At 40.6% G+C, this 14923-nt stretch overlaps 1 protein-coding gene across 1 annotated transcript in view; it reads left to right on the forward strand.

Annotated features, from left to right (window-relative positions):
* Positions 1-1508: 1508 nt before the first annotated feature.
* The window catches only part of adcy2a (adenylate cyclase 2a), a gene marked incomplete at its 5' end in the record, with an annotated part of 286803 nt that continues 273388 nt past the window's right edge, over positions 1509-14923 (forward strand). Inside the window, one exon of the mRNA XM_079837559.1 lies at positions 1509-1892. Coding sequence (XP_079693685.1) covers positions 1509-1892 — 384 coding nt within the window. The remainder of the gene's footprint in view (positions 1893-14923) is intronic.

A 14923-nucleotide genomic window follows, 5' to 3' on the forward strand; every position in this document is an offset into this window, starting at 1 on the left:
ATCCAGCTCCCATAAGACTCTATTCCACACCGCCTGTTCTTGCTGCTAAGCATTACTCATTGAACACCCGCCCTCTGCTTACATTGTTTTTTTTTTCCTGGCCACTCCCGCTTAATTTAGATCCAAAGTCTGACTACAATGTATCCACACTTTGATCTGTCATTATCCTAATAATTGTAATTGTCCTGCTTTAGCCTGCTCTTAGGACTGGCTTATTTAACACATGTGCTGCTGTGTGCATGGCTGCTGTGTGCATGGCTGCATGCTTTATGATGCTATACACAAATATGTACAAATTTTAAAATGAAAGGCTACTGTCAGGCTGCTCATTTACGCCTACAAATCATAAAAGTCCTGCATGTTTCCATCGTCAATCAACTCAAAAATCAAATTGTGTCCCATGGGAATGCAGACCTCCAACTTAAATCTCATTTGTGGTATCTTTAGACACATTGTTAAACTTAGGTCACAACTTCAAAATGTGGTTAGAAGAGCTGGAAAAATAATTGGTATGGTGCCCCCATTTTCTCTTCAGGAGATTTTTGAGAGGTCTGTAAAGATGCAGCCTTAAAATTATTGGTGACCCAAGTCATATTCTCCATAAGGAGTATGAGCTGATGCCTTCGGGTAGGAGATATAGGGTAGCCTACCAACTTGTAAGTTGAATAGGTACACATTTTCTCTAATTCCATTATCAATTCCATTATTGAATAAGAAGTGATGAATTGGGGGTGGGTAATGCAATGGGCAACGTGCAATGTTTAGTGTAATATTTAGTGCTGCGTAATAGGTAATGTATATGTGGGTTTTTTTTTTGTTTTTTTTTGGATTGTTTTTGTATGCTTAACCTGCTCTCTTGATTGCCTAAGATAAATTTCTCCTAAGGGAGACAATAAAACAGAATTATAATAATAATAATAATAATGTATTAATATTATTAATAATAATAATAATAATAACAATAATAATAATAATTGTGCCAGGTGTGAAATCATTGACAATTTCTATGCGTCACAATCACAAAAATGAGATTTGAAAGCTCCAGCACAAGGGAAGGATAGACACATTTTTTTTTAAATAATACTTTTATTGTGCTTTTTGTTGTTTTTTATTGGCAGCATAAACGACTGTCCATTTCCTTGCATTTAAAACAAAGGCTTTGACATATACCTTAGAAGTTATTTTGTATTCCACAGAAGAAAATAATAATGCAGGGCTGAAACAACTTGAGGATAAGTAAATTATGAAAAAAATGGGGGTGAATTATTCCTTTAATTTTGGCAAACCTGGCACATCATCTGGATAGGAAGCTCGTTCCACCCCTCCATCCCTGTCTGGTCTTTCTCATTCACATTTGCTTTCTCCTTCTCTCATTGCCTCAATCCAGACCCTCCCTCTTCCCATTTTCTCTCTCTCTTTTATTCCCTCACACATACATACTCGCACACACACACTGCCTCCTTTCATTCTCACTCTTCCAGTCTGCAGTTCAACATGTTGCCTGAGCGATGCTGCGCTCCACAATGGAAGCTATCCTGCCGGTGTACCGGTCGCGCACCACAGCCCGAGCGTCAGTGCTCCATCTGAAGGACCTGTGTGAGGAGGAGCGCGACCCTCACAAACCCCAGCCACCGTCCGACAGAGGGGAGCACCACTGCAGCTCCATGTGGAGGGAGGCCATGCGTAAGCGGAGCTACTTGCTGGAGAGGGGCTCTCGGACAGGAGAAGATGTAACAGGAGGAGGTGTGCGTGGCCGTAGACAGAGGTCCCCAGACTGGCTGTATGACTCGTACTATCTCATGAGCCAGCAGCATCCACTTATTGTTTTTCTGCTCCTCATTGTGATGGGTGCCTGCCTGGCTCTGTTGGCTGTCTTCTTCGCCTCTGGGCTGGTGAGTGTTTGGAGACTGGGGGGAAGGTGACTGGGGAAAGGGCAGAAAATTGATGAGAAACAGTGTTTAGTTTGGTTGAGGGAGAGAGCTCTTTTGCTACTGTACTGAGCAAGTGACACAGGAAAGGTTATATAACTTATATTTTGCTTATTTCTTTAAGGCTTTTTAAAACAGTTAACAATACTTCCACAAGCTCACACCTGGCACCATGTTTATCAGAAAATACATTTCCAGTGCCCAAAAACGTAACATTTTAGAGGAAGTTCCAGCCAATCAGCTCTGTTTGTTCTGATTGACGGAACCATATGTCTCTTGTTTACCTTATGCAGTATGTAATCTCTCTTCAAAGCATCATTTCTGTGATTCATGTGAAAGTCATAAAGAAGCAGCAGGGAGTAATCAATGTTTGGAAGGAAAGGGAACACATTTGGAAAATCATGGGTCATGGGTAATTAAGCAGAACAGATTAAGTAGAAGCTATTATACTGTCAACAGTAAAGCTGTTTGCATTTTTGACTCTTATTCAGTCTAGCTCAGCTGGAGCAAAATGAAAATCCCTGTGAATTCCAACATATTGTTTAATAATATTCTCTATAATGCAACCAGTGATTTGTTTACCATTACCTGTGTAATTTGTATTATATGGAAAACAAAATAAAAATAAATAAATTGAATAAACTATGTATGTTTATGCATAGATCATAGCTTCTTTTAGTAAAATTAGGTTTTATTTGCAGACAGATGTTTGAGTTTTGTACTAATACCTCATAATATCAACACTGATTCAATTAAAGTTCAGAAGAGTCTATGTGCCACTTGTAGATGAAGCAGAAAGGGATTATGGAACCGAGGATAAATAGCTGCTGTTGTCAGGATGTCTGAATCAGAGTTTTGTACATATATTGCTGGCTCACATGCTGAGACAGTTTACACAGGTTTTCCCAGAAGTTTTGAGGTATTTCCATCACCATTTGACTGCCTGGCCTAAAAGCAGAATTCATGTGGACAGGATGCATGAGAGTGCTGTCCAAAATTTCTGTTTGCTTTCCCCTCAATTTTAAGGCCAATCATGTTTTAAAATATCTAGAATCTACAGGACAATATAAGTGTATAAATTTCACCCTGTTAAATGAGCTCTAATGCATTAGGGAGATCAGGGAGTAAATAAGTAAGCAACGTTTCACAGTATGGCATCAACCCCTGTTTAGATACTCACTCTCAATGTGTGTGCTACTTTCTCTCTTGTCTTTTGACTGCCTGACCTAAATCTCACATCATAGTGTCTGTTGAGCCCGCCTTGGGATGCCGCAATGCTCTTCTCAACTCCCATGGTTGCACACATTGATTGTGAAAAAAGCCTTGGAGCACGATTGCACTCAGGAAATTTTTTAAATAATTGTACTGTGAAATCCTGACGTTTTGCTCCCCCCATGACCTGTTTTCCCTCAGCCTCACACACCCGATAAGTGGCCGCAGGGCTAACGTTCCCCCTGCATGCTTTGTGGCATTTAGTAGAAGATCGTGCTTGTGGGTTTTGGCATTTGCAGGCTTGTTCTGTGTCCGCTATGATAAAATAGATAGGATATTGCCCAATACGTCAAATTTGTATTAGGGTTTCCATTTCTTATGCATTTCTGAAAGCTGGTCGGCATCAATTATGCATGAGTCTTAGGCAGTTTTCCCATGCTATTAGTGGTTTTGTGTGTTCTGGCTATGAGTACTTCAATGCTGGATTTGGCGGCAACAGTGGGGATTATAGAAAAGAGAAGCAAATGTTGGCGCTGTAAAAAAGCCAGACGAGACACCATCAAAATCACACCATGTCACTATAGCCTGACACTGACTTTTGACAATGATAATTTTAGAGTGTCAATATAGTGGGGACAGCAGAGGTTTCGTGTTGCTCCTAAGTGAGAAAATTATTGCAGAAAATGCTGCTGATAATCAGGCTGTTTCTTGCAGTCTTACTTTGTGGCTGTAATTATAATGCTATGGGGTGACAAGGCTTTTCACAGACATCCTGGGCTCTTTAAACACTGAAACCATAATAAGCTAGTGATTAGAGCTTGAATCCATTTAGATGTCCCTGTTTGGAGTTTCATGTGTATTGCTGTCTCATTTTGAGAATGTTGAGTTACATTTTGGTGCGCTATAGCCAATAGTGCTGTTCAAAAATCTAAAGCAGCAATTAAAGTAATTCAGTGGGTTTAAAAGCTACACTTTCTATAAAAGGGAACATTCAGTGGGTTTAAAAAGCTAATGTGGGACCAGGAGGTTTGTTGTATTATTTAGGACTCAAGTATAATTAAAGATGGTAAATCAGACCTTCCTAGACTCCTTATAACCCCGACTACGCCACCCTGGGAATTTCACCCAGGGAACTAATGGTCCAATAGGACACAGGTTCGCTCCCAGAAAGATTCAGCAGAGATGTGAAATGTAAAAAAAAAACTAAAAAACAACAACTTTATTTATAAAGTATATAAAACACGATGGGAATAGGTCTGACTTCAACATAAAGAGAATAAAATAAATTAATGAACCCCACAAAATAAAATAAAACAAATATAATTTAAATCAACAATTAAAAATATATGCAGGGAGCAATAATAAACCCACTTCACTACGCACTTCAAACCTACACTAATGTATTCCCTTCACCACACATGTGCATTCAGGTGACAGAAAATAAAATAGTATCAAATCACTCAGTGAACAACACTGTAAAAAAATTTAACTTTTTCTAGTGACCGATCACATCTAAATTTTTCAGTTGGCCAAATTTAATTTCTGTGAATTGATGCAATTTAATTCAATTAAAATTCAAGAAATTCAATTTGGCCAACTAAAACATTTAGATGTGATCGGTCACTAGAACTTTTTCAATTGGAGACCTGATTTTTTTTTACAGTGAAGGGTACCCATTAGTTTAGAGGGGTTATCACACCTTCCTAGCCAAAATAACGTTAGACAAAGTCTAAATTTTCACAAAACTTAAATTTAACACATCAAGTGGTCACATGTAACAATGTCAAATCAATAGATATAAAAAAAAAAATAATAATAATAAAGTTGACCAGTTACATCATAATCTCAAACAAAATACAAAGGAAAGAGAATAAAAAACAAACAAACAAACAAACAAACAAACAAACAAACAAACAAACAAACAAACAAACAAACAAACACATAAATCACATTACACATTCACTCAAATGAGACCATACTCCATTAACTGCACACACACAACTCGTACACACACAGCCAGTATACTTCCAACGATGAACACAATGCAACTCAGATTGACCTATGAGTTCACTCACATAACCTAACGCTTTTTGACCTTCTCAGTTTGTGTAAATCCACTTGGGGTTCAGAGTATTTGTTTTTTCCCACATTAATTTCACACGTCTAGTACAATTATGTGGTTTTGTTTCATTAATATGGTGTATACTTTTTTCTTGATTTACCCCAAAAGAATGGAAGTGAAATGTGAAAACTTGCCCAATAGGTGGGGTACATTGTAACGACCAAATTACAGCTTAAAATGTTCTCTGATATAACAAAAAAATATCCAAGGAAACAAAAATATTTTGTCAATAAAATACAATTATCTTTTTAAAATAAAATAAAGGTATTTTTTAATAATTAAAAATATACTAATTTGAGTTTGACAAACTGTCACAGTGTGTTTGGGTTTTGTTCATGTCATGTTCATTGTCTTGTTCACTCTAAAAAATAATTCAGTGGCTTAGTAAATATCACAGTAATAATTAACTTTATTAAGTTAATAAAATCTCTGAATATCATTTACTTGATGTTTTGAGTTGAACATACCAAAATAATTGACTAAAAATCCAACAGTTAATTTTGTCTCAAATTTACAGTTATATTTAAGTTTTTTTACATTGATATTACTGTAATATATGCTGTATTGCTGTATTCATCGACAATAAAGGCCAATGTCATGTAACGTATAAGTGTGGTTTTATAGAGTATTTTACAAAGGTTTAGAGGAAATTAAAGTTAATATTAAAGTTATACTATAAGAGTTAATATTACTCATAAATATTGGCTTTTAAATGTTTTTCCCCCAATTTTCTCTACTCAATTTTATTTGTAAATGTACCAAATTTAGTTACTCAGATCTACTTGATTTTTTTACTTGCATTTGCTCAGCTCAAACGGTGTATGTAATTGATTTCACTGCTTTAAAATGTACTACAAAAATTGAGTAAATCATAGTAAATGTTTTTAGAGTGTGGTTTGTCATGTGATTCCATTGTGCCCTCATGTGATCATGTCATGTGCTTCCCTAGTCTCGTGTGTCATGTTGTCATTGGTTGATTTAGTCAGGTGTGTTCTCAGTTCAGTTCTGTCAATAGGCTTGTTCGACTTGATGCAGCGATGCACAGACCGATCGGCGGCTGACTTGAAGCAGTGCATGCCGGTTAGAAATTTTGTCCGACTTGAGACAGCGCCGACGCCACGTGACAGTGACGTATGGCATCAACTCTTACCGTGAGAGCGATTCGAGAGCAGTCGGCTAATAGTTTCGTGTTTATTCTAAAACCTTCAGTTCCACTAATGCTCACAAATCTGTTTTTTTTTTATAACAGTAAAACCTCTTTTCATGTAGGCGCGATTTTATATTGTCATGTTTATCAAAATAAAACTGATAAAAACGTAGACCCCACTTCATTGATAGTGTAGGCTCATATGTTGAACTTTATTCTTTTACAAACACAAGCTGTATTAAGCAGTGCATAAAGTATTACATGACAATAATGTCTCTGAAACATCTGTGTATTGACAAATATTGCATTTATTTCACTTCAGCTGTGATAAAGTATGCAAACACAGCGTGAGCGTCACTGCAGGAAGCAGAAAGTGTCATGTCTCCGTTTGCAGCTCCTCCCCGCCTGCATGTGGCTACTCTCGCCGATCGGTTGCATCCAGCCGCATTTGATGTCGAACACACCTATTGGTTCATTGTCTTGATTGTTCACAGGTGTGTCTTGTTTAGTCATTAGTTTTTGTGTATTTAACCCCTCATGTTTGCCTTGTTCCCATGTTGAGTATTGTTACCTGTAACCACTGTTGGTGAGTTTTCTGTCAAGTCTGGTTTCAAGTCTGTTCAAATCAAGTCATCATGGATAGGCTATTTGTATCGGTTCACTTTCACTTTTTTCAACTGCACTTGGGTTCACTTTCAACTTGCCTTCAGTGGACTGTATGTTACACAAACACATCGCTAAATACGGATATACAGCACAGTTAAAAACATGAATCATTTCTGAACATTGACTGTCATTTCACCAAGAAAGAATTCATGAAAGTATAGAATATATTATCATAGTTCTAATAGGGGCTCATTGTAACGCAGTGTGACAACATGCCCCACCTGCACAACTGGGATTTAAGCATTAAAGAACTCTCAACTGTTAAATAACATATATAGGATAAAAATAATATTAGATTTGTCTTATTTTAAATAAACACAAAAAACCGAGATGAAAAATAAACTCAATTAAGACATTTACTTTCCCATTCAGTCGGTCACTCTCGAAGCAACGTTGGAGTACCGAAGAATAGGAATCTCGCTCGCGAGAGCCAATCTACTTCGAGTGTAACTAAAACGAGCCAATGCACATTGGCATGCAATGATTGCACCAGATGCTCATGCCACGCAGCACGGGAATAAATGAGACACAGGTGATTACATTAGTCAACCTTTTGCTTCAGAGCCGAGTGTTTCATGGTGTCAACAAGCCTGAATTCACTCACCGAAAACTTTGCAATCCTGACTGAGACGAGCCGCTTTCGGAAAGGATCTCTTCAGTCAGGTGTTGGTGTGACGGCACTGCAGTAGTCGCGTGGGTTTCCATCTCGCTTTATCGTCTCGTCAGAGCGATCGCAGGGCGTTCTTTTTGAGCAAACGGTGCGCTAGGTGGAGAGCGCTAAAAGGCCGTTTTACGGCTGGTACAGAGCGCCTTGTGAGAGAGAGAGCGTGCACACCAGGCTGCACTATCCCCCTGGGTGCGTTGCCGCGACTCCTCCCCTGCGTGCTTCAGCACCGCGGAGAGCGTCCTTCTGAAAGAGCGACACAGATAGAGCTTGCATCTTTTTCAAGATGACATTCTATCTGTGTGTTTAGGAGGACCTCACTAGGATGTGGACGGCACCTTTTACTGCCCGAAACCGCCCTAGTGGATCCTCCTCCCTCACCACCCTTGATGGTGGACCTGCAAAGGGTTACACGCAGGTTCCTCCCATGTAACGGACCGTTGCTATGCAACTGTGCCCTAACTCCACATCCAGGGGGAATCCGTGTCTCCCCTCCCGGGCCTTTTGGTACTCCTCCGATCTGATCGAGAAGGCCTACCAGGCTTGTGGAGAGGCAGGCTCCACCTTACACACTTTGCTGTTGTTGCAGGTCCATCAGGCCCAGGCACTGAAGGTCCTGCATGAGGGTGGTCACGATCCCGCAGTTCTCCAAGAACTGAGAACCACTACGGACCTCGCGCTTTGTGCAACGAAGGTTACGGCGCGGGCTGTGGGTCGTGCGATGTCCACGATGGTGGTCCAGGAACGCCATCTCTGGCTGTGTCTGGCCGACATGAGGGAGACCGACAAGATCAGGTTCCTTAACTCCCCCGTGTCCCAGACCGGCCTTTTCGGCGACGCGGTCCAGAACTTCGCCCAACAGTTCTTGGCCGCACAAAGCAGACTGAGGCAATCAGCCACATCATGCCACACGGTTAGCTGCTGTCTCCACCCAGCCGCCGGCAGCGCCTCAGCCTGCTCGTCGCCGAGGGCGGCCTCCTGCGTCCTCCTGCGTCCGCCCCCGCTCCCGCACCGCAGCAGCAGCCTCCACCCAAGCGGTGTCATGGAGCCGGGCGCAAGCAGGCTGCCCTGATACGGGCGACCCAGAGATGAGGAGGACTGCTCTTCTGGAGATGGTGGCCGCACCACTCCATCCCCCGGAGGTGGGCCGGGCAGAGAATCTTTGGTTTCCTTTTATTTCTGTTAATTTGGTACCCAAATTGTCACTAAAAGAGCAGTTTCCCTTATTTCTGGGACCTCAGGGGGCTCGGAGAGTTGTGGCTGGTCAGACACCGGACCACACTCATCCTCCCCCTTCGCCAGCGGGCAGAAGCAGACATCTTCACGGAAGTCACAGAGGGGGCCCTTGTGCCCATGAGAGAACAGGGCGTTCGCATCCTCAACTATCTCGACGACTGGCTCATTCTAGCAAGGGATCAGTTGTGCGAACACAGGGACCTGGTGCTCAGACACCTCAGCCAGTTGGGTCTTCGGGTCAACTGGGAAAAGAGCAAACTCGCCCCCGTGCAGAGGATCTCTTTTCTCGGTATGGAGTTGGATTCGGTCGAACGGACAGCACGCCTCATTGAGGAGCGCGTCCAATCGATGCTGAATTGCCTGAACACGTTTCAAGGCAGGATGGCGGTTCCACTGAAACAGTTTCAGAGGCTCTTGGGTCATATGACGGCCGCTGCGGCAGTAACACCGCTCGACTTGCTTCATATGAGACCGCTTCAGCATTGGCTACACAGCCGAGTCCCGAGATGGGCGTGGCAGCGCGCACTCACCGGGTGAGCATCACACCAGCCTGCCGCCAGTCCTTCCGGCCATGGTTAGACCCCTCGTTCCTTCGGGCCAGAGTGCCCTTGGAGCAGGTGTCCAGGCATGCTGTGGCTTTCACGGATGCCTCTGCCATGGGCTGGGGTGCCATGTACAACGGGCATGTCTATACGCGAGTCTCACGATCTCCCAGTGTCAAGTTCACTTGATGCGGGCCTATGTGAAGACATAATTTATGAGGAAAGACGTGACGTCGCAGCAAGGCGAAACAAGGGAAGTGTTCAAAAGTGTCCCAATTGGCTATCCGTGATCACACGGGCATTTTACAACCGGTGCCTCTTCAACTAAAAAAAGGGGGAACACTATATGAACAGCGGAACTTTTGCAGATATTCACACATTAAATCAGTAGTTTACCCACCTGATTGCTAGCAAATCTGCCCTTCCGACATCAACCCACAGTTGATGAGTACAGCCCGGGATGCATACTGAATAAACAAATAACAGAACGCATACAGCAAACAGTTCAGCCCAATTTAAATAATTATTTCTCTGGTAACATACCCAGACAGGGGCGCGGGAAGTTGGGGGCCCTGGTTTCAAAGGATTGCAAATGCAATGCAAATTTTTGTTCATTTACAATAATTCATTTTTTATTTTATTTTAATAATTTATTTGTAATAAACATTTTAAGTGGCCCATTAAAAAGTATTATTTATATGTTGAATTATGTTTTTAAAACAGGCTACATTAGGTCATATTGTGAGAGCGGTAATATTTCCTCCAGTGGAGAGCGCCTTTCTGGAGATTCCGTTCTTTTCTGAAGCTCCTTCCGCTCAGCACGATGCTGGATATCATGCTGGATATAATATAGGCCTATCTGAAATAAATAGCTAGGGCTGTCCCTTTCTAAAGTTTGTTTTCTTTTCTTTTTTCTCTAGTAGGCCTAGTTCATTTAAGCCGTTGTTCACGCAGCTTAATTTAAAAAAGATTCCTTTAATTACTAAAGCTCATTCCACTCAGCAGCGCGCGCTCAACCCAGAACTCCATTTGTGACATGCTGGATCAAATATAGGTCTATCTGAAATAAATAGTTAGGGCTGCCCCTGACTAAAGTTTTTTTTTTTCTTTTTTCTAGTAGTTGTTGTTAGTTCACCCAAAAATGAAAATTCTGTCATTAATTACTTACCCTCATGTTGTTCGACACCTTTAAGACTTCTTACGGGACCCGAGTCGAATCATGATTCGGATCGCGTGTCAAACCGCGAAACTGCTGAAATCACGTGACTTTGGCCATCCAAACCGCTGAATCGACTCACTGATTCATAACGCTTCGAAGCTATACGATATAAGTCGTTATTTAGGGTTTTTTTGCGCACAAAAGCTATTCTTGTCGATTCATAAAACTATTGTAGAACCACTGTAGTGAGATGGACTTTGTAACGATGTCTTTAGTACCTTTTATGGGTCTTGAGAGTGTAAAAGTACATTGTGCCAATGGAGGCCTTTCTGAGCCATTGGATTTCAACTAAAATATCTTAATTTGTATTCCGAAGATGAAGGGAGGTCCACGGGTGTCGAACAACATGAGGGTAAGTAATTAATGACAGAATTTTCATTTTTGGGTGAACTAACCCTTTAAGCTGTTGTTCACGCTGCGCCGCCGCCTCCATGTCATTGTATGTTATAGGCTATTTGCTTATTATTTATTAAATCCGGGCAATTTGGTTGATAAAACATTTGATTAAAATTAAGATACAATTTATACAAAACGAAATTCACTTTAAAGAAAGGCTTTCAACAAAATAAAACTTATTGAAATGTTATTGAACTTATTGAAGACCCCCATATCTTCTGACATAGCCTATTATGCATCTTATGTGTCCTGTTCACTTTTCAACGTAAATGAAATTAAAAAATAACATTATAATATTTAAACTGAAACTAAATATGTGTTTTAATGGCTACAAGTATAGTAGGCTACAGTACAAAGAAATATCATGTCGGAGCGTGATTTGAGCGCATGTCATTTTACCGGTGAGCTGTTCATGAGTGAAGCTCCGCTTTGCTGACATGCTCTGGTAAGGTAGGCAGGTTTTTGCATTAATTTTTATTTCCTGTGCAGGCTGTTTTATTGTATATGACAGTTTAAACAGCTCAGTAAGCCTTTTATTTAAAAGTTTAATTTAGGCCACAGTCCATTACGACAAGAAGAATCAACATTGTGAAAAATGTGATGTGCAGTCAAATGTCCCGGTGTGTATGCTGTTTAAACGAGTATTCTCATCGATATATTTGTTGTGCTTTCGTGTTTTATAGACTCGATCAGAGTCGGCCCAGAGCAGATCTACTGGAGGGGCATTGGGTCATCGGCGGGGGGGCACTGTCGTATGAGAAATATTTTGATGCAGTTGCGACATAGTCCAGCACAGCAGAAATGAAATAAAAAAGCGAAACCCTTATTATTATTATTATTATTATTATTATTATTATTATTATTATTATTATTATTATTATTATTATTATATTAATCAGGCACAGCGCCAGAATTCCAGTTTTGGATGGGCCAGAGCCAGAATTGTGGGTGGGCCTTAAATTAAAAACGTTATCAAATCACTGTTTAACCTAATAAAAAATGACTGACTAATATACTGTTATATTGTCTGTGCTTACATATTAGAGATTTTAGTAGCTTGATGCTCTTTAAATATTTTGCTGCATTGTAAAACATTCTTGGTGCATAGGACGGACCTGTCCGCGATCGCTCTCCGTGGTTCTGACCAAAGAAGAGCACTTTGGAATCTCCATTACGCAGGCTGTGCTTTAGCGCATCTCTCTAGAAGGCCAATATATTATTTCCCCAAAATAAAGTTTAGTTTTGCTCGTATAACATGAGCCCGAATATTTGACAATTCTGTTCAATTGTGTTAAGGAAACGGAAAAACGTAGGCGCATGTCAATTAATTCCCGACGATCTTGGTTTGCTTCTTATTTATTAAATATACAGACAATTAGTTAATTAAAAAATAATGTTATATGCTATTATTTAAACATAGCCTAACTATGAAACTAAATAGACCCTCTGTCCGACAAAAGCGCCCGCGCATTTTTTCCTTTATGACAGCGGAAACAACTCGGACTCCGTTATTTTTAGCCATACAGATAAGTGCAAGACATAATTATAACTATAAACTTTCTTTTATTTGTGTACACTCACAACAACAACAACAAAGGCCGTAGACAACAACTAACGGCCGTGGAATTATTTTGCACTCTATTGTCTTCATTTCAAAAAAATATTTTGTTTATTAAACGCAAAGTTTTTCATTTAAAAAGCATTTCAAAATTAACTTCATATTTCCAACAAACGAAATTCCGAGCCAAAATAACGAAGTGGTAAAAAACCCCCAACAACTTTGAGTTAGACCAGGATTGTTTTTCTTAAAGGAATAGATGTTATAATTGCCTCATGTTCAATATGTTCAGGTCCTGTGGACCTTATGGATGCCCATATTTAAGGGATGTTTATTTATCTCAGGGACGCTTTAAATGATTCTTGCCTAGAATGTAATTTGATGCCTTTGGAGGTTAGGCGACAAAGGTTGGCAAAATTTGAACCTGCATGTCGTTCAAGATTTTTTGACACCAGTAAAAACCAAAGTTCAGACTGGTAGCAAGCGCTCAGCCAGCAAAGCTGAGGGGCCTCCATGTAAGAAGCAGACCCCAGATGCAACACTATCGCACCAGGTAGCTGAGCTATCTAATGCTGTGCAGGGCATTCAGGCTTTGTTGGCGAGGTCGTTTACTTCTGCTGCTCAGTGCACAAGTAAGGAAGTGAGAGCGTCTGTACCTAATTCCTCTAAGTCTACTCACTCTAGTGGCTCCTTGTTGGCCAGCAATGCCTTGGTTCAGCCTCTTATCAAATAACTGGGCCACCTCACCCCCTGCCACCACGGAAGGATCTGCTGTTACAGATGGAGGGGGCACTGTGGCATCCCTTTCCGGACAGGCTGAAGCTGTGTATATGTCCCCTTGGGTTGAGAAGGTGCTCTCTCAGTGTTCAGCGGGATTAAAGAATACGGTTATGAGTGCTAGAGCACTTTCAACACGTCACACTTACGCTCGTAAGTGGAAGATGTTTGTCTCTTGGTGCACAGATCATGCTTTCAACCCAGGTGATTTTCCTATCAATATGGTGTTGGACTTCCTGCAGTACTTGTTGGATTCTGGACGTTCTCCAGCCACACTTTCCCCGCCAGCGTTTAAAAAAAAAAAGTTGCCAGCCGGTTTTTGATCATTTTCACAAAAATGTAATGGCCCATAGAATATTTTGTTGTATGAATATCTGAGCATGATATATATCAAAATAAATAGCAGACCCTCTGCTTTTAAACAAAAAAAACTGTTTTATTCTAGCTTCATGCATTCCTTTTTTTATCAACACTTAAATATGGGTAAGTTTCATAAAAAAAGCAACATTTTGAACAAAAAGCTGAGAAAGTTTTTTGTCAAAGACTACATCCAGATCAGATTAAGAACGATGATCAAACACAGATGGAGTAGATCGAGTCAACATCAACACCACTACTGTTTGCACAGTCCAGCTCGTTCTGGGTTGACAGTTCATTCATTAACATTTGACAGTTTTGATTTATATGATGTTTAATGTTAATGATCACGTTATTTTACATATGCATCTGCTTACATACGATCGCTTGTTTTTTTGCATCTTCTTCCCCTGTGTTTTGCAAATAGGCTAGTGGTGACTTTTCTTAAGGGAGCTGTACGTCTAAAACCACCAGTACGGGCAGTGTGTACCCAGTGAGAATTACATGTGGTGTTGGACAGTTTGTGTTCAGCACCCTATGAACCTATTAAACAGGCAGATATTAGAAGCCTTTCTATCAAGACAGCATTTTTGCTAGCCATAACATCAGCCAGAAGGGTCATTGAGTTACATGCTCTGTCACTGAGTCCGCAGTGTCTCAGGTGGGGGCCAGAGGGCAATCATGTTACGCTTTGGCCGAACCCAGCCTTTCAGCCCAAGGTATTGTCGCCTCAATTCAAGTCAAATTTATTTATACAGCTCTTTTAACAATGCAGATTGTTTCAAAGCAGCTTTACAGCGTTAAACCGGAAAATTATGCAGCATAATTTTATTCAGCCGTCTAGCCATTCTGGAGAAAACGATAATGTCATCAGTTCATTTCAATTATCATACAGTGACAGTGTGGGCTTTAGATCAGTAATTAGATCAGTAATTTAGTTTAAATGGTTAATTTAGTTTAATAATTAGATTTATTTCGATATTTAGTTGAAAAATGTAGTGTCCCCAACTGAGCACGCCAAGCCAGAGGCAACAGTGGCAAGGAAACCAAAACCCCATCAGGTGACCTAATGGAGAAAAATGAACCTTGGGAGAAACCA

Source organism: Gobio gobio, assembly GCF_949357685.1.
Source record: "Gobio gobio genome assembly, chromosome: 15".
Classification (NCBI taxonomy): domain Eukaryota; kingdom Metazoa; phylum Chordata; class Actinopteri; order Cypriniformes; family Gobionidae; genus Gobio; species Gobio gobio.